Source organism: Macaca mulatta, chromosome 2, assembly GCF_049350105.2.
Source record: "Macaca mulatta isolate MMU2019108-1 chromosome 2, T2T-MMU8v2.0, whole genome shotgun sequence".
Taxonomy (NCBI): domain Eukaryota; kingdom Metazoa; phylum Chordata; class Mammalia; order Primates; family Cercopithecidae; genus Macaca; species Macaca mulatta.
In genome coordinates this window covers 95,048,487-95,069,604 of record NC_133407.1, presented here as the reverse complement: position 1 = coordinate 95,069,604, position 21,118 = coordinate 95,048,487, and the positions used below count along the sequence as shown (strand labels likewise).

Below are 21,118 nucleotides of genomic sequence, written 5' to 3'. Positions count from 1 at the left end.
TGGAAGATGCCTTAGAAGTTACTACTTGTTTCACTTACACTTTGACAGGTGATTAGCTGAATGTCTTCGGGTAAATTGATTGAAAAGTCATGGGTAGAGGTTTTACCTATGACCTCTAGTTGTCCATATTTAATGAGGTTGCAGACAGAAGTAATCAGTATGTTGGTAGGTAACAAGTTGCCCTTTCTGTTTTTAGAGGGCCACTATTAAATGATAATAGCTAACATTTATTAAACATTATTTTATTTCAGTTAACTGTGCTAAGTATTTCACCTACCTCTTTACAGCAACTTTTTGAGAATAGTGTTTCTCTCCCCATTTTAGAGATGAAGAAATTGAGGTACAGAGAAATTATAGAATTAGGTAGTATGAGAGTCATGATTTGAGCCTGATTGACATTGCAATCAGTCAGGGTCCAGTCAAGACACAAAAACCACACCAGGGGCCAGGTGCGGTGGCTCATGTCTGTAGTCTCAGCACTTTGGGAGGCCAAGGCAGGTGGATCACCTTAGGTCAGGAGTTGGAGACCAGCCTGACCAACATGGAGAAACCCCGTCTCTACTTAAAATACAAAATTAGCTGGGCATGGTGGCGCATACCTGTAATCCCAGCTACTTGGGAGGCTGAGGCAGGAGAATCGCTTGAACCCGGGAGGCAGAGGTTGTGGTGAGCCAAGATCATGCCACTGCACTCCAGCCTGGGCAGCAAGAGCGATACTCCATCTCAAAAAAACAAACAAAAAACAAAACAAAAACAAAAACAAAAACAAAGACCACACCTGTAATTTTAACAGGGAAAATTTAAAGACTTGCTTTACTCTATCAAATAGATAAAAGGATAAAAGGAAACTCCAAGGCATAACAGGTAGCAGTTGCAGCAAGCTGCTACCACCTCTAGGAAGTCAGGGAAGGGCACAGACAAGGAAGAAATTTAGAAGCTTAGGAGACCCCACAAGGCTGAGATTCAGACCTGGGGGTTGAAGGGAGAGGGTGTGGCCACCTGTAATGCTGGTGAAAAAGCTGCCTAGAGGCCACTTGCTGCAGGCTGTGAGATTGCTACCACTGGTGGATACTGCTGGGACCTTCCCACACACTAAAACCCTTGCCCTCTGGAGAAAACAAACTGGGATCAGAAAAGTTCCTTCTTCCTCTTCCAGCCTTTCGTTGGCTCTTGGTAGAGCCTAACACTGAGCCAGCTGGCAAGAAAAATGACGTCTCACAGTTTGTAGTCCAATATCACAAAGTAGGGCAAAGAAGGGTAGGTTTAAAGCTGAGAGGCAGTAAATTAACTGGCCTGGACACTATGTCCTTCAGCCAAAAAGCCAGGCCCATCCTGAACTTGCTGGGATTTTCTATGCTAGGACAGGTTTCATCAGAACTTAAGGAAGCAATGTTTTTAAAAATTTGAAACTGAATTCATATAATATGTAATGAACTTTCAAATCAAAATTTTAATTTACAAACTAATGATCTGGAAGGTGTTACAAAGAATATAGAAGGAAAATAAAAGCAAAAAATGATTAGAAGGAAAAAAATGGATTTGTTTGTGGAATCTATAAGAAATAGCGTATTTCTACCATAAGGCTGTATTAGGAAACTAAAGGCTTGGTACTTAGAGCTTTTCAAACTCTTTGAAAGTTGAATGTTTTGCATGTACAGAAAAAGCTTAATATTAATTTGAGGTAATTCAGTTGGAGGTGGTAGGAGGTTCACCTGTTTACTACTATACTTTGTATATGACAAGAAGCAAGTTTCCAAAAGAAATGTTTCCTCATAAGCAAGAGACCATACTTTTAGTTAATTTAGATAGTAAACGCGATTAAGTACTGTGTCAGTAGTGTCTAATACAGTTTAAAATGATTGTTATGCTGATTACTATACATTCTTATTTATCCACTGAAGCTGACTTCTACTAGTGAAAGTGTTGATAGCCTAATGAATTATGTAATTAAAACGAATAGCCCGTTTCTTTTAAAAGTAATTATTTAGAACATTTAATCACTCTAGACTTCTTCCCGCAGCTAACCTCCATGCATGTTTGTATTTATGTAATGTAAAAAGATTGAATTCCAACTATTTGATTTTTAAAAAAGTAGTTCTAGGAAATAAATGTAAGCCCTCATGGGAATAAATAAGTTATTAATTTATAGTGAAAAAGTTAATCTTTTATAAACTTAATTTTACAATGTAGATGTGACAGCATAGAAAAACTAAAGGCCCAGATACCCAAGATGGAACAAGAATTGAAAGAACCAGGACGATTTAAGGATTTTTACCAGTTTACTTTTAATTTTGCAAAGAATCCAGGACAAAAAGGATTAGGTAAGAATTTTTAAAAATTATATTTGGTGTTTCAGATATATTCAAATACATTGACAGTGTCATTTTTGTAATAGAAAGTTGTGTGTTTTGAGCATAAAGTCATGAAAATACCAATTATTGAAAAGTAATTAGAAACAGGAAACTTTTAATCAGAGAATACCATGCACACTGAATAATAAGTTTACCCTGGGTACTACATGTGAACCACTGATTTTTGTTTTATGAAAACTACAGTCAGTATAGAAGATAGTTGTTAAAATTCCACTGACATTTATTTATTTATGCATTCATTCATTTACTCATTTTTTTCATTCATGATCCTGAAGATATTTTAGGATCTTAGAATCTATAGAAATAGCACTATAAGATTTGAGTCATAGAATGCCAGATAAATTTATTCTTTTTTGTTATGATTTATTTGAAAACTATAAGGATGAAAAAGGAAATGCTTATCATTCATAATCTTATCCAGAAATAATCACTGTAAAAGTTTAGATCAATCCATTTGTATTTCTACATTTGCTTTTGGGATAGCTAAAGGATATGAGAGTAAAAGATACAGTGTAATTTGCAAATTACCTAAAAAGATTAGATAGTGCTAGTAGATAATTACAAAATAATAAAAGTGTGTAAGGGTTTTAGAGGTAGAAATGAGTAAAAGCAGGAGTGGTTGGGAAATGCTTCCTGGACAAGGTGGAATATGAACTAAAAGGTTTGGTATTTGGCTAGACAAGGGAAGATAAAAGATGTTCCAGTGAGAAGATAGTTATGAAGGTCTAAAATTTCAGCAATAAGCTTGGCTTTGTGCAAGAGAGAAGTTGTTGGTTTGATTTTAGTGGGAATGCTTGTTTGGAGATTAAATTGGTGAGACACAAGAAAGCTAAATAACCACAGACTTCTTTTGAAATCAGAAAGGGTTTCGTTTCTGTGTTTTTTGGAGACAGAAAGGTTTCAATTGGAATTTGTGGGAAATGGGGACCCAGTGAAGATTTTGGTGATGGTGGTAACTTCCATTTAATGTGAGCTTTTAGTATGCCTGGCACTGTGCTAAGTACTGTACTTTACATATACTACTTGTCTTGTATGTAAGTCCATTTCATGTTGCTGTAACAGAATACCTGAGATTGGGTAACGTATAAAGAGGTTTGTTTAGCTCATGATTCTGCAGGCTAGGAGTGGGGCATGGCCCTGGCTTCTGCAGAGGACTTTTATGCTGCATCATCATACGGCAGACAAAGTCAAAGGGGAAGTGGACTCCTGTGAAGAGAGAGACCAAACAGGAGGAGAAGCCTCGCTTTTAATAACACACTCCAGGAACGAATCTGTTCCCTCTGGCAAAAAAACGAGAATAGCACCAAGCCATTCATGAGGGACCCACCCCCATGAGTCAGACATTGCCCACCAGACCCCACCTTACAGCACCACCACACTGGGGATAAAATTTCAGTATGAGTTTTGGTGGGAACAAACCAACCATATCCAAACCATACCATTGCCTCATTTAATGTTTACCAATTTTTTGAGTTATTCATCCTTTCATTCAGTAATTTACCACCTGCTATGTGCCGTGCCAAATACATAGTAATAAAGTGCTAGCCGTTTATTATCCTAAATTTGAAGATGAGGAAATTTAGGCACAGAAAGGTTGAGTAACTTACCCAGTGAAGGTAAGTGAGGTCTTTTTTTTTCGGTTTTTGAAGATACAGTAGTAGTTGGAGAGGCTAATAATTAGGGCCTTTTGCACTAATTCCTCTTTATTTTTTAAATTAGCAGGGGGAAAGTATTGAGAAACAGATTATATTAACAGAGATTAGACTGAGGAAGTGACGGAAAGGTAGAGAGGAAGGGATAAATGTATAACCTTTGTAATGTAGTATGGCCCCACGAGTTACTAAACATGACTGAATTGATCAAAGATTCATAACATATTTGTAAAGCGAAATTCTCAGTGATAAAGCCTTCTTGCCAGCTTGATTGTTCAATATAGATTGGATTTTATTCTTAAAGGAAAAATCCTCAATTTGCGGGCAAAATAAGCCAGGATACCTACAATTAGTTTCTCTGTCTGGGGCCATCAGTTAACTGGGATTTTTTTCTATTTTTCCCTTTCCTTTCCACAAATCTGTTAAAGTCTTTGAATTTACATGTATGTGTAAAATCTTTATTTTGTCATATTTAGAAATGTAGCACAATATTTTGATACGATTAAATATAATGTGAATGTCAAATGTTGATTTAAAGGGACATAACCTATTTCTTAGTTATATCTCTACCCTTTACTGGAGCACAAAATAAATGGTGTTTTGGGTGAATATATACTTTTGATACTGAATCTTAGTTTTTATTATATGTGGTAAAAATTGAGCAAAATTAAAATTTTATAAGTATTGGATATATTAATATGGTAAATTAGAATTTTAGATTACAGGAAAAATTATGTGAAAGCATTATATTTAAGAATTATGTATGTTTATTCTGTTATCTAATAAGTATTGTGCTTAAGAAAAAAATGTAATATTTAAAGGATGTAGAGTTTTTGTTTTGTAAGATGAGCATTCTGAAGATCGATGGCACAGCAATGTGAATGTACTTCACACCGAACTGCACATTCAAGACATTTCAGATGATAAACTTTGTTATATGTATTTAATTACAATGAAAATATTATTTAAGACCCTCCCAAACCATACAGTGTACAATACAAAGAGTGAACTCTAATGTAGAATGTGAACTTTAGTCAATAGTAATGTATTCATATTGATTCATCAGTTATAAAAAATATACCACACTAAAGCAAGATGTTAAAAATAGTAGGAACTGACTGGGGAAGAGGGTATATGGAAATCTCTACTTTCTGCTCAACTTTTCATAAACCTAAAACTAAAAATGTCTATTAATTAAAAAAAAGAAACATGTAGTAAGAGACAAATCCTAGGTTTTTTTTGGTTTGTTTTGCTTTGGTGTTAGGTATCAGGAAATGTAATGACTTGCTTATTTGCAGAGTTTAATTAAAAAGGAAACAGTTTTTTTTAACAGCCTTTCTAAGGGTTCACAGTGCTCTTACATTACAAGAGTTGGCAGAGAGGAATTAGAAGATCATAGGAGACGAGGTAAGGCCCAAAACAAATTGGCAGAGAGTGAGTGACAACACTGTGGTTTGTTTATAAATAGCTGCGCTAATTAAAATGAGAACTGGTGTTTTCCTTTTTTTTTTTTTTTAATGCAGGGTCTTGCTCTGTTGCCCAGGCTAGAGTGCAGTGGTGCGATCATGGCTCACTGCAGGCTTGACTTCCTGGGCTCAAGTGATCCTCCTGCCTCAGCCTCCCAAGTAGCTGGAACTATATAGGCAAGCACCCACCATGCCAGGCTAATTTTCTAATTTCTTGTGGAGCTGAAGACTTGCTGTATTGCCCAGGCTGATTATTTTTTCACTTTTCATAACCTTATTTCTTGTGATACCAGGATACGGTGCTTCCTCTGTTGCCATCTGCTTTAGTAATCTGACTTAAACATTTAAAAAAAATTTTTTTTAGATACAGGATCCTGGCTCTCTTGCCTAGGTTGGACTGTAGTGCCACAATCGTAGCTCACTTCAGTCTCAAACTCCTAGGCTCAAGTGATCCTCCTGCCTCTGCCTCCGGAGTAGCCAAGACTACAGGCGTGTGCCACCACGCCTGGCTAATTTTTAAATTTTTTGTAGAGATAAGAACTCACCGTGTTGCCTAGGCTGGCCTCAACCTCCTGGCCTCAAGTGATCACCCTGCCTTGGCCTCCCAAAATCTTGGGATTACAGGCATGAGCTGCCACACCCAGCCTGCTGTTTTCTGATAATTGCCTGAATCTTAAATTTGAAAGGGATTTCGTAAGTCCTCTATAAAATTTAGCCCACCCAAAGTAGGATCCTTACCTGGTGCTCCTTCAGCTTCTCCTTTTGCACATGCAGGGACTGGACACACATTGTTTTAGGAAGTCGTCCATTCCTATCACAGAATATCCTTAACTTGTTATTACACAGTTCTTCCTTATTAAGCTAACATCTTTGTCTTTATTACTTCTACCATTGCTCTTACTTGTCCCCCAGTGCAACACAAAGGCTAAAATTAAAGATCCGCTCTCAGTTACCTTTTGTTTTTTTTCCAGGCCAGCATTCCGGTTATTTTAACTATTCTTATAGGAGACGTTTGTTACTCCCACTACTATCACCCCAAACACATTTCCAGTGTCTTTCAAAATAGAGCCCATAAAGTTGAACATCATATTTCAAAAGGACGCTAAGTAATGTATAACACTGTGGATCTGTTAATTTTTGTGAGACTATTCATTATGTTAATTTGATCAAAGATTATATATGTTCTTTAGCAGCCATATCATTTTTAGGGCCATACTGAACTTTTATTAGGCTAAAGTCTGTGAGTCACTTTTTTGTAGGTTGTGGTTCAGCTGGAATCTTATACCTCTACAATTGATTTAAATGATTTGAACATTATTCATTAAACATTTAGTTTCATATTTAGGAACAATTTTATAGTGTTTTAAAGAGCATGATCATCTATATAATCCCATTTGGTTCTCATAACAACCCCTTTGAGCTAAGTAAAAGCATATTATCTTCTCCATCATATAGATGAGGAAACTCATAGCCAGAGAGACTGACTTGTTAATAAGGTCACCTAACTGGAGAGTGGTTGGACTGGCACTGAGACTAGATCTCAGAACTTAGGACTCCACATTCTGTGTTTTGTTGTTGTTGTTATGTTGTATTAGCTGTAGATATTTCTAAGTATATTAAGACATTGTGGCTTTTGCCTGCTCCCAGTAAGGGGCAATTGTGGTTTCGGTGATGAGCTCCCAGAAGAGCAACGTGCCTCATTCCAGGCCTCAGAAGCACCGGAATATATTTAGCTTCAAAAATGACAAGTTCAGCTGGGCACGGTGGCTCATGCCTGTAATCCTAGCACTTTGGAGGCTGAGGCAGGTGGATCACTTGAGGTCAGGAGTTCGAGACCAGCCTTACCAACATGGTGAAACCCTATCTCTACTAAAAATACAAAAATTAGCCAGGCATGGTGGTGCCTGCCTGTAATCCCAGCTACCCAGGGGGCTGAGGCAGGAGAATGGCTTGAACCTGGGAGTCAAAGGTTGCAGTGAGCTGAGATCGTGCCACTGCACTTCAGCCTGGGTGACACAGCAAGACTCTGCCTCAAAAAAAAAAAAAAAAAAAAGTTTGATAAGAGTGTTCAGACCAAGAAAAGTAATGCAAAACTTCATGATGCGGCCGGGCGTAGTGGCTCACGTCTGTAATCCCAGAACTTTGGGAGGCCAAGGCAGGTGGATCTCCTGAAGTCAGGAGTTGAAGACCAGCCTGACCAACATGGTGAAACCCTGTCTCTACCAAAAATACAAAAATTAGTCAGGCATGGTAGTGGGTGCCTATAATCCCAGCTACTTGGGAGGCTGAGGCAGGAGAATCACTTGAACCTAGGAGGTGGAGGTTGCAGTGAGCCGAGATCGTGCCACTGCACTCCAGCCTGTGTGAGAGAGTGAGACTCTGTCTCAAAAAAACAAAAACAAAAACAAAAACCTCCTGATGGAGTATGTCAGCACTGTAAAACTGTAAAGAAGTTCTTGAGTGGTGTGTAAAATATAGCAAATACAAACCATTATCAGACCTAAAAAACATGTTAAATGTTTATAGAAGACAGTGGAGGATTCATATAACGTGTAGATCATGTGCCTATGAACTTGAAGTTTGCGCAAAATGTGGAAAGAAGACGTTGCTATTCTGTTCCATAAAGAACCAGGAAAAACAGAAAATATTGAAAATAGAATCTAAGTTCCAACCATAGAAGAAGTGAAGAAAGTGATGATGATTTAGATTTTGATATTGGTTTGGAAAACACAGGAGGAGACCATCAAGTGAATTAATATCACTGTATTAAAAGTCAGTTTAAGTTAGCTGGGTATGGTGGTGCATGCCTGTCATCCCAGCTACTCAGAAGGCTGAGGCAGGAGAATCGCTTGAACCCGGGAGGCAGAGGTTGCAGTGAGCCAAGATCGCACCATTGCACTCCATTCAGGGCAACAGAGCAAGACTCAGTCTCAAAAAAAAAGAAAGGTAAATTTAAGAATGTGAAATTCTGACCAACTTCTGACTGTTTCACAAAAGATACTGTGAAATCCTAATGATGAAATCAGAAAAAGCTATAGAAAAATAGATTTTAGGCATGAACAATATAAATTGTGTATGATGTATTATCTAATACTAAACTAAACCAGATTCAGAATTGATGGTTGTATAAGAAAAGAACCACCTCATGTAAAAATAAGATGACATTATTATATTGCTAGCCTCAAAAATTGGTCCTCAGTAAGGGCCTTTTGGTAAATGATCTCAAGTAAATGACTCATAGCAAAAGCCTCATCACTTGCGTTTGCATGTTACAGAGCAGAAGCAGCATTCTCAAATTATAATGTTTAACAAGTGTATAGCGATTTTTATTTGTATTTTTATATACCTCATCACATTGCTTTTACCTTTTTTCTTGTGAAATGTGCATACAGAAAAAAATGCATAGAATTTATATAGATAATAAATACAAGGAAAAGCTAATTCATTAAACAGCCAGGTGAAGAAACTACCAGCATCAGAAGATCCCAGTGAGACTCTCTCAGCAAAAGCTCATCTTTCTTCCCAGAGTTGGAAATTATTCTGAATTTTGATAATTAGAGGGACTTAATTCCTTTGCTACCCATGTTTGCGTTCCTAAACAATATAAATTAGCTTTGTCTAGTTTTTTAACTCTTTCCTCTTTTTGTTCTGAAAAATATCAATTGAAAATATCAATCAAAAAAGGTAGCAAAATAGTTCTGTGAACTTTTGCATATTCTTCACCTGGATTCCCAATTGTTAACATTTTACCACGTTTTCTTTATATATCAATGGATGGATGTACACACATATTTTATTTGCTGAACCATTTGAAATTGTTGAAGCACTGGTTTTGAACTTTATGTGAACAGACTTATACTATATATGTTATATCTCTTTTTCATTGTTATAAAATTTGTTGAAATTGATTTAAAAAAGACATTGTAAATAGGATTTTAAATCACCATTCCATCCTCCCTAGTGAGCTGGCAACATTTTGTTTCTTTTAGGGACTGTGATTGGGTCTAGTCTCAATTCATTTCCATGTTCATCCTGCATTCAGCTGATGATCTGCTGTAAAATCCCACATTATTCTTGTTGATTCTCTTTGAAAGAATAACATGGGGAGTATCTCTGTTTGCATTTTACATTTTACTGTAAGGACTTAAGGATTTATTCTGCAAGGATTCAATTTTAGGCAATAGCTTGTTATTAGGACTTGCTTATTTCTTTTTCTCTATATTTTCCTTCCATTTATTTTAACTGCTATTGCTTCTTGTTACCTTATCAATGACTTTGTTGTCTTTACCAATACTGCTTCAGAATGTAATATAATAATTCTGAATGATTTAAAATAATGGTAATAGTAAGAACTGATAGGTTATTTACCAGATACTGTTATAAATGCTTTGTGTGTATTAACTCATTTAGCCTTAGAACAACCCAGTAATGATAGGTACTATTGTTATCTTCGTTTTAAACTGAAAGAGAAGTCAGCCCAGTTGCCCAAGGTCACTTAACTGGTTGTAGACTAGGGGTTTAAGAGACGAAAACTCATACTCTAAACTACTATGTTGAACCACCTCTCTCTAGCTAAGCTGCTCTCTTCATCACTTAGAAACTTCTTTCTAAGGGCTTCTTTTCCTATACCTGTGACAATTAACGTTTTATCCTTGTTTAATCTTATGTATTTCAGCTCTTAGTTATAACTTACTAATCTTTTTGAGTTAAAGCCTTCCTTTTTTATTCAAAAACACTTGACTGCTTACACTGAGAGCGTAGAGTCAAGAGCATTTTTAGTCTGTCTGGGGTAGTTTGCAATACCTTCAAAAAGGGTATAGTTTTTGAGCCTTGAAGAATAATGCACATTTTCAAGACCAAAGGAAAAAAGCCATTTCAGGTTGAGGGGTTAGCATGTTCACTTGCTCAGAGGTGAAAGAACATTCCACCTTTGAGGAACTGCAAGTGAGTTCATTTGACTAGAAGTGCAAATTTTATCTAAAGGTAATTGGAAATCATTGAAGAATTTTAACATGGAAGTGACACCAGATTCATGCCTGAAAGGTCCATCTCAAAGCACTGTGGCCCTTTGAAAGGAGTGAAAGCTGGACTAGAAGAGAGATTGGTTATGGAGCTATCCCAGTGATTTAGTTAGAAATGAGGAATATCCTAACATAGGCCTTCCCAGTGGGGATGGAGAAGAGATAGATTTAAAAGGTACTTTGGTTGGTTGTATATGATGAGGAAGGAAGGAGCCTTTCTCAGGGATTATCAACACTTTCAGGAGACATCTGGGGAACCTGTAGGGTTTTTGTCATAATGACCTAAGGTTTCTACTGGCCATGGGAAGGGGGTGCAGGGTGGTGGGGATGGGGGCAGTGCTAATGAGAAGTGTTTCATTGAGAAATACTGTAGTGGGTGGTGACATTGAGAGAGAGAAGGAAGAGCAGGTCTGCAGAGGTAAGACAGAGTTCAGTTTGAGCCCTGCTGAGTTGAAGTTGTTCGCGGATACCAAGTTGAAGATGTCTTCAGGCAGTTAGATATCTGAGTCTAGAATATAGAGATAGGTTTCAGATTTAGGAGCTGTTAGGGGTGGTTGAATGTATAACATGAAAAATGATACAGGTTTGAGAATCTGAGGGAGATTAGAAAAGTGGTTATTGTTGACACATATTGTTAAAAAACACCAACATTTAATGGATGAATGGAGGAAGAGGAGCCCCTGGAAAAGAAAGTGAGAAGCCTAGATTGAATGGAGGAAAATCAGTAGAGTGCTTATCATTGAAGCTGAAGGAAGTGACAGTTCTATCAGGAGGTATGCTCAGTTCTCTAAGATATGGCAGAGAGGACATAAGAGTATTCATTTAGTAACCGGAGGGTCTGATGACCCTTCAGAGTTTTAATTTCATTGGGGTGGATGACAGGTTAGACATTGGTTAACAGGATTAGAATGTGTGGGAAATGGGCAAACAGGGCAATGAATGTAGACTGTAAGAAATTCCCTTCTTTTGACCAGGCGCGGTGGCTCACACCTGTAATCCCAGCACTTTGAGAGGCCGAGGTGGGCGGATCACCTGAGGTCAGAAGTTCGAGACCATCCTGACCAACATGGAGAAATCCTGTCTTTACTAAAAATAAAAAATTAACTGGGCGTGGTGGTGCATGCCTGTAATCCCAGCTACTTGGGAAGCTGAGGCAGGAGTATCACTTGAATCCGGGAGGCAGAGGTTGCAGTAAGCAGAGATTGTGCCAGCCTGGGCAACAAGAATGAAACTCCATCTCAAAAAAAAAAAAAAATTCCCTTCTTTTACAACCTGAACTTTCTTTGTTTTGTGTGTGTGTGTTTTTTGGAGACAGGGTCTCTCTGTCACCCAGACTGGAGTGCAGTGGCACAACATGACCTACTGCAACCTCAACCTGCTGGGCTCCGTCGATCCTCCTGCCTCAGCCTTTCGAGTAGCTAGGACTGCAGGCATGTACCACCATGCTCGGCTGGTTTTTTTGATTTTTAGTAGAGACCAAGTCTCACTATGTTCAGGATTACAACCTGAACTTTTACTTTTGTCAGATTCTTATTTTGGTATATCAGCTTGACATATCGGCATTTATAGGTGCCACATGGTTAATACTTATTAATGAGTATTTCATTGTCATCCTAATTTTATACAAATTAGTTGAAAAGGAAAAAAATACACTAGCAGTACGCTTAGTTCTCATAAATTTAAAGCATTTAAAGTGAAGTGAATTAAGCACACTAATAACAGCAAATATTTAGTCTCAACTGAACATTTTTGGCACTTAAGCCAGATAATTTTACATTGAGTTGGTAAAGAACAGAATTGAACAACCTGGAAGGAATATTGGCTTTACAGATTTTACAGATTGCAAAGATTAAAAGGGAAGTGCCATTAGAAATAGGTGTTAGGTTTTTTTTTTTTTTTTTTTTTTTGAGATGTAGTTTTGTTCTTGTCACCCAGGCTGGAGTGCAATGGGGCCATCTCGGCTCACTGCATCCTTTGCCTCCTGGGTTCAAGTGATTCTCCTGCCTCAGCCTCTCGAGTAGCTGGGATTACAAGTGCCCACCATAATGCCGGCCAATTTTTTTGCATTTTTAGTAGAGATGGGGTTTTGCCATGTTGGCCAGGCTGGTCTCGAGCTCCTGACCTCAGGTGATTCGCCCACCTCTGCCTCCCAAAGTGCTGGGATTACATCTGTGAGCCACTGCGCCCAGCCGGTATTATGCATGTTTTAGTTCTCTTAAAACATGGGCGTCAGAATTTGATTTTCAAACAAATTATGTATAAAAGTAGGAGATTCTGAGTGCTATTTCAGTATTACCTGTGAAGGGAAGGAGAAAAAGGGTATAGCCAGTAAAGGTGATAAGAGATCCAAGAGAGCTACAGAGCAAGACTGTCTCAAATAATAACAATAATAAAAATAAATAAATAAACCTATTTTGATTGACCAAAAAAAAAAGATCCAAGAAAGATTTTTAAAAGATAAGTGATAACTTGGCCGAGTGCGGTGGCTCATGCCTGTAATCCCAGCACTTTGGTAGACCGAGGTGGGCAGATCACAAGGTTGGGAGATCAAGACCATACTGGCCAACATAGTGAAACTCCATCTCTACTAAAAATACAAAAATTAGCAGGGCGTGGTAGTGTGTGCGCCTATAATCCCAGCTACTCAGGAGGCTGAAGCAGAATCGCTTGAACCGGGGAGTTGTAGGCTGCAGTGAACCGAGATCGCGCCACAGCACTCCAGCCTGGCGACACAGCGAGACTCCATCTCAAAAAAAAAAAAAAAAAAGATATGTTTCTGTTTCTTGATGGAGTTCAAAATGCCAGAGAACAAGGTAAAGTTGGAGATGTAGAGAAGGGGGGAAAGTGAATCAACAGACAAGATTCCTTGAAGAGGCAGGATGGTATTGGATTTAGAATAGAGGTGTAAGGGGCTTATCCTTGGATAGAAGAAAGGAGAGTTTCTTCTGTTGAGTTGGAAGGAAGATGATGATGGATTTGAAGGTAAGTACGTTTGTATGTGAAACCGTAGGAAGTTTGTCCACTTAACAGTTTCTGAATGCCTACTGTGTATTTCAGTCTGCTAGTTGAGGAATATGTAGTCTCCATCATTGAAGAAAGTTAAGGATCAGTCTTGCAGGTTTCCAGCTACTATGTGTGTATGTGGGGGTGGGGGGGTAGGTATTGTTTTTTATGTTGTGTTGTCTGTTTTTAAGAGACCTCACCTGTCACCCAGGCTGGAGTGTGGTGGCATGATCATAGCTTACTGCAGCCTTGATCTCCTGGGCTCAAAGGATTCTCCTGCTTCAGCTTCCTAGAGTAGCTGGGAATACAGGCATATACCACCACGAGCGGCTAATTTTTAAATTTTTTCTGGGGTCTTGCTATGTTGCCCAGGCTGGTCTTGAACTCCTGACCTCAAGCAGTCTTCCCTCTTCAGCTTCCCAGAGTGATGGGATTATAGGCATGTGCCACTGCATGGAGCCTATAATTGATTTCTTACAAATCATCCATTTTTGACAGCGAATTAGCATAAGTTCGCTCTTTTTTGTTTGTTTTTGAGACAGAGTCTTGTTCTGTCACCCAGGGTGGAGTGCAGTGGTGTGATCTTGGCTCACTGCAACCTCCACCTCCCAGGTTCAAGAAATTCTCCTGTCTCAGCCTCCCAAGTAGTTGGGATTACAGGCGCCCGCTACCACACCCAGCTAATTTTTTTGTATTTTTAGTAGAGACAGGGTTTCACCATGTTGGCCAGGCCTGTTTTGAACTCCTGACCTCAAGTAATCTGCCCGCCTTGGCCTCCCAAAGTGCTAGGATTACAGGTGAGAGTCACTGCGCCTGGCCTACTCTTTGTTCTTTTTTTTCTTTTGAGACGGAGTTTTGCTTTTCTTGCCCAGACTGGAGTGGAGTGGTGTGATCTTGGCTCAGTGCAACCTCCATCTTACGGTTTCAAGCGATTCTATTGCCTCAGCCTCACGAGTAGCTGGAATTACAGGTGCCCGCCACTATGCCCAGCTAAGTTTTGTATTTTTGGTAGAGATGGGGTTTCACAATGTTGGCCAGGCTGGTCTTAAACTCCTTACCTTGTGATCTGCCTGACTTGGCCTCCCAAAGTGCTGGGATTACAGGTGTGAGCCACTGTGCCCGGCTCTTTGTTGCTTTTAAAAATTGGGGCAACACTTGCCCCAATTTTTGTCTTTCTTAATCTCTCATGGTTTCTCAATTATAAAGAATGATTTTGGCCAGGTGCGGTGGCTCACACCTGTAATCCCAGCACTTGGGAGGCGAGGCGGGCGGATCACGAGATCAGGAGATCGAGACCATCCTGGCTAACACATTGAAACCCTGTCTCCACTAAAAATACAAAAAATTAGCCGGGCGTGGTGGTGGGCGCCTGTAGTCCCAGCTACTGGGGAGGCTGAGGCAGGAGAATGGCGGGAACCCGGGAGGCGGAGCTTGCAGTGAGCCGAGATCGTGCCACTGCACTCCAGCCTGGGCGACAGAGCGACTCCGACTTAGGAAAAAAAAATGGTTTTGAGATGTCATCTATCAATAAAAGGACTTTTAAGTTACTTAGGATGTAATTTTTCTTGTGCTGAAGGAGTAAATTCAGTCATAAAAACTAGATACTTTCTTAACTACTATGGTTCCTTGAAAGAGATCATAGTTCTCTGTCATGTGATAAGTGTAGTTCTCTGTCGTGTGATCAGTGTAGTTAGTCCTTTGTCATGCGGCATTATTGCCTTCTCTACCCTTCTCTGCTCCATGCCCAATTAAAAAGTCATTTATATTGTCTTTGGCAAACTTTAAGTAATTCTTAGTTTCTTATTAATTTTAAGTTTTAGATGAGTATTTTTAATGGTCTCTTTGTGGTCAGGATCAGTCAGTAAACAATTTAGAGCATAAGGTTACTTAGGATTGAAGAGCAGTCCTTCACATTCCAACCTGTAGGTGTACCTCAGGGGTTCTCAGCTGGGTTGCCCCTCAGGTGGTCTTTGGCAATATATGGAGACATTTTTGATTGTCACCAGTGGCGGGTTGAGTGAAGCTGCTACTGGCAGCTAGTGAGTGGAGGTCAGATAGATTGCTAAGTTTCCTACAGTACACAGGACAGCACCCCTACAACAGATAATTATCTGGCCTAAAATGTTGGAAGTACCCAGGTTGAGAAATCCTGGTGTACAGTAACTAATATTTGAACACTTTTGTGAGCTACTATGTTTAACTGCATTATCTAATTTAAAATACAGAATTCCCCTGTGAAATAAGTAGTATCACTTTTTGCCCTAAAGGCCCTGGTCATTTTTGAAGGAGGAGGATATAAACTTTGGACTCATTTGTATAGGAAATTTTTAATACAAAACTATTCAGGATACAAGTTTTTTATTTTTAGACTTTCTTTGGTCTTACCTTTTATTTGTTTGTGATTTTTGCAGGGACAAATATGTATAGCATTTAAACACATAATTCTTTTTTAATATTTCAGATCTAGAAATGGCCATTGCCTACTGGAACTTAGTGCTTAATGGAAGATTTAAATTCTTAGACTTATGGAATAAATTTTTGTTGGTAAGTTCACATTTTCTGCATTTCTCTCTATTTTCTCTAAAATTCTGCTATGTTTAAAGATAAATTAACATAATGTATTGAATATAGAATGAGAAATTTGATTACCAGAATTTTGTTACACAGTTGTTTTGCATTCTTGTATTTAAAATTTTCCAAACTGTTTTTGTCCAGCTCATTTTAGTGATACAAATGTATTTTGTTTTTGTTTTTTAAATAGGAACATCATAAACGATCAATACCAAAAGACACTTGGAATCTTCTTTTAGACTTCAGTACAATGATTGCAGATGACATGTCTAATTATGATGAAGAAGGTAATGAAATTTTTTTCCACACCAATTTTTTTTGACCTGTCTTTTTATCACATACCCCTGAACTTCTTCAGTACTTTTGTTTTTCTCGGAGTTGGAATTCCCTCCTCTGAGCTTTTGTTATGATTTTTTTTTTGAGATAGAGTCTCACTGTTGCCCAGGGTGGGTGCACTGGTGCGAGCATGGCTTATTGCAAGTCTTCAAACTCCTGGGCTCAGCAGTCCTCCTGCCTCAGCCTCCCAAGTAGCTAGGACTACAGGCATGCGCCACAGTGCCTGACTAATTTCTTAACATTTTATAGAAGTAGGGGTCTTACTGTCTTGTACTCCTGGCCTCAAGCAGTCCTCCTGCCTTGGCCTCCCAAAGTGTTGGGATTATAGGCATGAGCCACTGTGCCCAGCTCCAGGCTTTTTTTAATGCTCTTCTGAATGTATGAAATACCTTCATACATTTACCAATCTATATTTTTCTGTTTCCTTCAATTCCAACTCAGCATTCATGTCTTCCAGAAAGGCGTGAGTGATTTTCATCCATGTTTTAGGTTTTCAGTTTACTTTAGGAACCTTTTTACTTGATGTGCTTTTGTACCTATTTCTATCTCTTTTTCATCTGTTAGTCTTCTGTGTAAGCTTGATTGTAAACTCCTTAAGTTCAGTGACTTTTTTTTTTTTTTGAGATGGAGTCTTGCTCTGTTGCCCAGGCTGGAGTGCAGCGGCGCAGTCTCAGCTCACTGCAACCTATGCCTTCTGGGTTCAAGCGATTCTCCTGCCTCAGCTTCCCAAGTAGCTGGGATTACAGGTGCCTGCCACTACGCCCAGCTAATTTTTTGTATTTTTAGTAGAGATGGGGTTTCACCATGTTGGCCAGGCTGATGTCAAACTGCTGACCTTATTGTCCACCCGCCTCGGTCTCCCAAAGTGCTGGGATTACACGCATGAGCCACTGCGCCCGGCCTATTTTTTTGTTGAAACTTACTTCAAGTGCCTAATATAGTACTGTTGGCATTCAGTAAATAGTCACTGAATACTTTTCTGCTATTTCTTCATAAATGTATAAAGATGGCGCTACCATCCACTACTAGGATGTGGACTTGTATTTTTCTATATGTGGCAGTGATTTACATTGATTTCTTCATACATATTTCCCTAGTCCACTTGAGAATTGGCAGGATGCAGGATGGAGATTTTTTTTGAAAAACCCCCTGTGATCTTGGTGTCTTTAAAAGTGTCCTGGAATCATTAAGGCTAATCAGGGATGATGTTATTTCTTTTCTTCATTTTCATTGTCGTTTATAATCTTCCCTCCAAAGTGAGAAATGTTGAATCATGCGTATACCTAATAATTGTGTCTTCTGTTACGTTTTACACAAAAATGGAGAGCTTTCTGAGTTGGAGATGGGCATGTGAATGTGTAGAGGCATGCATATATTGAATTTTACACCTCTTAGTAATGTATTAGCATGAAATAGGATGGAATTTGACACTTCCTGTTAATTTCCTTTGTGAGATGGCCACAGAATGCTTGAAAACTTGTTTCTCCTCCTATGCCTTCAGCACTGGCAGCATGCTATCATATCATAGCCCCTCCTTAGGCTGCCAGTTTTTTTTTTTTTTTAAGAGGGAGTCTCGCTTTTTGCCCAGGCTGGAGTGCAGTCGCGCGATCTTGGCTCACTGCAAGCTCCGCCTCCCGGGTTCACGCCATTCTCCTGCTTCAGTCTGCCAGTTTTGACCAAATTACTTCCATTGCCTGACTTCAGTGGCCTTCAGAAAATCATATTATTGATTAGTTACCAGACAAGTTGTTTTTATCACTCAAGGAACAACCAGATGTTGGGAGTAATCACAAGGAATACAAGGAATATTTGGGGTAAAAACTCCAAAAAGTTTGAGTTTTGAAAGACTTAATCAGTGGGAATAGATAAGAATGATATACTTTAACACTTATGAGGAAGTCTTAAAAAAAGGATTCTGCTGAAATATTAGTCTTATTTCTTCTTTTTCTCCCTTCTCTTTCTTTCATATTTTTTCTTTTTTCCAGGAGCATGGCCTGTTCTTATTGATGACTTTGTGGAATTTGCACGCCCTCAAATTGCTGGGACAAAAAGTACAACAGTGTAGCACTAAAGGAACCTTCTAGAATGTACATAGTCTGTACAATAAATACAACAGAAAATTGCACAGTCAATTTCTGCTGGCTGGACTGAACTGAAGATCAATCCTCACAATTCAGACTGAGGGTTGAGACAAAACTTTAAGGATACATCTTGGACCATATCGTATTTCATTCTTCTAATGGTGGTTTGGGCTTGTCCTCTAGTCTGGGCCGCTCTAAACATTTATAATTCCAACATTGTGGATTTCATCTTATATCTGTGGACCATCCTAGTTTATTCTCCCATAAGTCTTAGAAGCTTTATGGTGATTATTTTGAGGTTTTCATTCTCGCATAAAGCACAATGCTGTCTTCATCAGAAAACAGTTGGCATAAGAATTAAACATATGAACATCACAAAACAATTTATAAAAACTTCTTAAATATACGCTTTGGGCTAGTTGCAAAGACTATGCTAATAGCACTTCCAATGAGAGTGATATATTTAAGTGTACTGGATCTGGAATGGTGTTTTGGTTTGGGGGGAATTTTTTTTTCCTGGCAAATCACATGTGTTGTTGATGTGAGTATCTGATGAAAAAACAATGTCAGAATAACCAACATGAAAATTTTTTAGGATAACTTGGTGCCTACCTGAAAAATGTATTGTGTTTTAGACTCTTGATTTCAAAAGGTTCCACAGAACTTGTCTGCGCTTACCTTACCCATGTTTATATATAGCTGTCCTACAGGGAGCTTTTATTTAGAAAATGTCTGCATAATGTTAGATTCTTCTCCTGTCTACATTATGCACTACATAATTGGACTTCATTATGCTTTTGAAATGCTTATCTGCCTGTCACATAAGTTAAACTATTTAATTTGTTTTGAATGTTTTGGATTGCTACACAATACAATATTCTAAATTTAGGCATGAGGGTTTTTTTGTTTTGTTTTTACTTTTTTTTTTGTCATCGCACTATGGAACACAAATGAAATTCTCTTAATTTATAAGAAGATAGTTGCAGTTAAATTTTGAAAATGGTTGTAATGAGCCATGAAGTTCAATCTTTATAATATAGGTACTGCTCTTTCAGACAAATAGTCCATTTTCGATGACTTATTATTTTGTTGAAATTGCTTTAACTGCTAATCACTGTGGTTGCCAAATACTTACTTCAGGAGCGAAGATTTTCAAACAAGCATACACGATGCAAAATACCAATCTGGCTTCTAGTCTCTCTACTGTTTTTGTTTCACTCAGATTAGCTTAGTTTTCTCATCAAAGCAGAATGCTATCTTGTATGTATTTTTTTCATTACAAGACCCATGAGCTGCTTTTATGCTGAAAATGGTCATTTCCCTGTTCCCTTACTGACATGTGAAGAAGGGTTTCTTGCTTTCTTAAACATTTCTGTAAGGCAGGCTAGAAATGTAAACTTCAAATGTCAGATGATTATGGTCTTTTGATAGGAATACATTCTGCTTGGGATATACATCCAGGCACTCTCTAAGGTTCTAGGGTTGATATTAACAAAGGAATGTACTTTAGAATAGCAGTACATTTTATGCAAATATGGAAATTATTTTAAGAAACAATGACATATCAAAACTACTTTTATTTACATGATTTTGAAATAGACTAGAAAGCTTTCCCTATAAACATATTAATATTCCAATCATAACTTTAATTCAAGAATGCAGTTTTACCAAAAGAAAAATTTGAAATTTCTATTCAGGCTACTGTAATTGGTTATTAAAAGAAAAAGGAAAAAGAATCCTGCTGCTTTCAGTATTTCCTGATTTCATTTTTTGTAAATATAAAGAACTTCAATTATGAAAAATTTTTAAAAGATATATATATATATATCTATATATATGTACTGTTTTGTTTCCTGTCTTGAACATTTTGAGTTATGGTTATTGGTTTCACATTGATTAATTCACATATGCTGTGTTTTGAAATGAGATCCCATTAGCTTTTTTTTTTTTTCCCCAATATAAAGTGTTTTCTTTAAAAGTCTGATATTGGTTTGTGGCCTAGTGCCTTGGATTTTACATATTTTTCTTTTTAAATGCAAAACCTTTTCAACAAAATAGTGTTTGTCATCAGGTTGGTACTAAACATTTATAATTACTGTGTAATTATAAACAAAAATACATAAAGCTTTGAATATAATTATGTAGCATAAAAGTTAAGGTTGTTCACTATGATGGCATCTTAGAATTAAACAAAATTTTTACTAGGGCTGAAAAGAGAAGACTGATTTAATGTGGTGTGATTATTCTGAAGATAAATGTCTGGTTACAGGGAATATTTTGTACTAAAAAATGATGACACATATGGCTGTGTGTGTTTGAGTCTGTGTCTGCGAGAGAGCCAGAGAGAGAGAGAGATTGACAGAGGAAGGGAGAGAGAGACACACACCCCTTGAATTGCTTTAACTCCTAAGCGTTTCAGTCCTCATTCCGGTAAACTCCCCATGCTGATTCTTTGTTTTAAACTGAACCATAGGTACAGTTTCCTTTTTGCCAAATGTCAAAACAGGTACACATTTTAAAATGTAATGCTTTTTAAATAGAAAAATGTATAAAATTAGAAGTGCCCACATATAAAAAATACTTGAGATGAAGATTATCTTTAGTGAATATCATCTG

The 21,118-nt window shown here is 38.0% G+C and overlaps 1 protein-coding gene and 1 pseudogene across 10 annotated transcripts in view; both read left to right on the top strand.

The window, feature by feature from the left end:
- DCUN1D1 (defective in cullin neddylation 1 domain containing 1) overlaps positions 1–20,805 on the top strand; it is a 43,330-nt gene extending 22,525 nt beyond the window's left edge. For 5 of the 10 annotated variants that reach the window (XM_015131501.3, XM_077990720.1, XM_077990719.1 and 2 more), the window contains exons 4-7: positions 2,191–2,321; positions 15,976–16,058; positions 16,276–16,372; positions 18,407–20,235. In XM_015131501.3, coding sequence (XP_014986987.1) covers positions 2,191–2,321; positions 15,976–16,058; positions 16,276–16,372; positions 18,407–18,486 — 391 coding nt within the window. In that variant the 3' untranslated portion in view covers positions 18,487–20,235. 10 annotated transcript variants of the gene reach the window in all.
- LOC114676304 (uncharacterized protein C9orf85 homolog) lies at positions 7,018–8,379 on the top strand (annotated as a pseudogene).
- Positions 20,806–21,118: the final 313 nt, after the last annotated feature.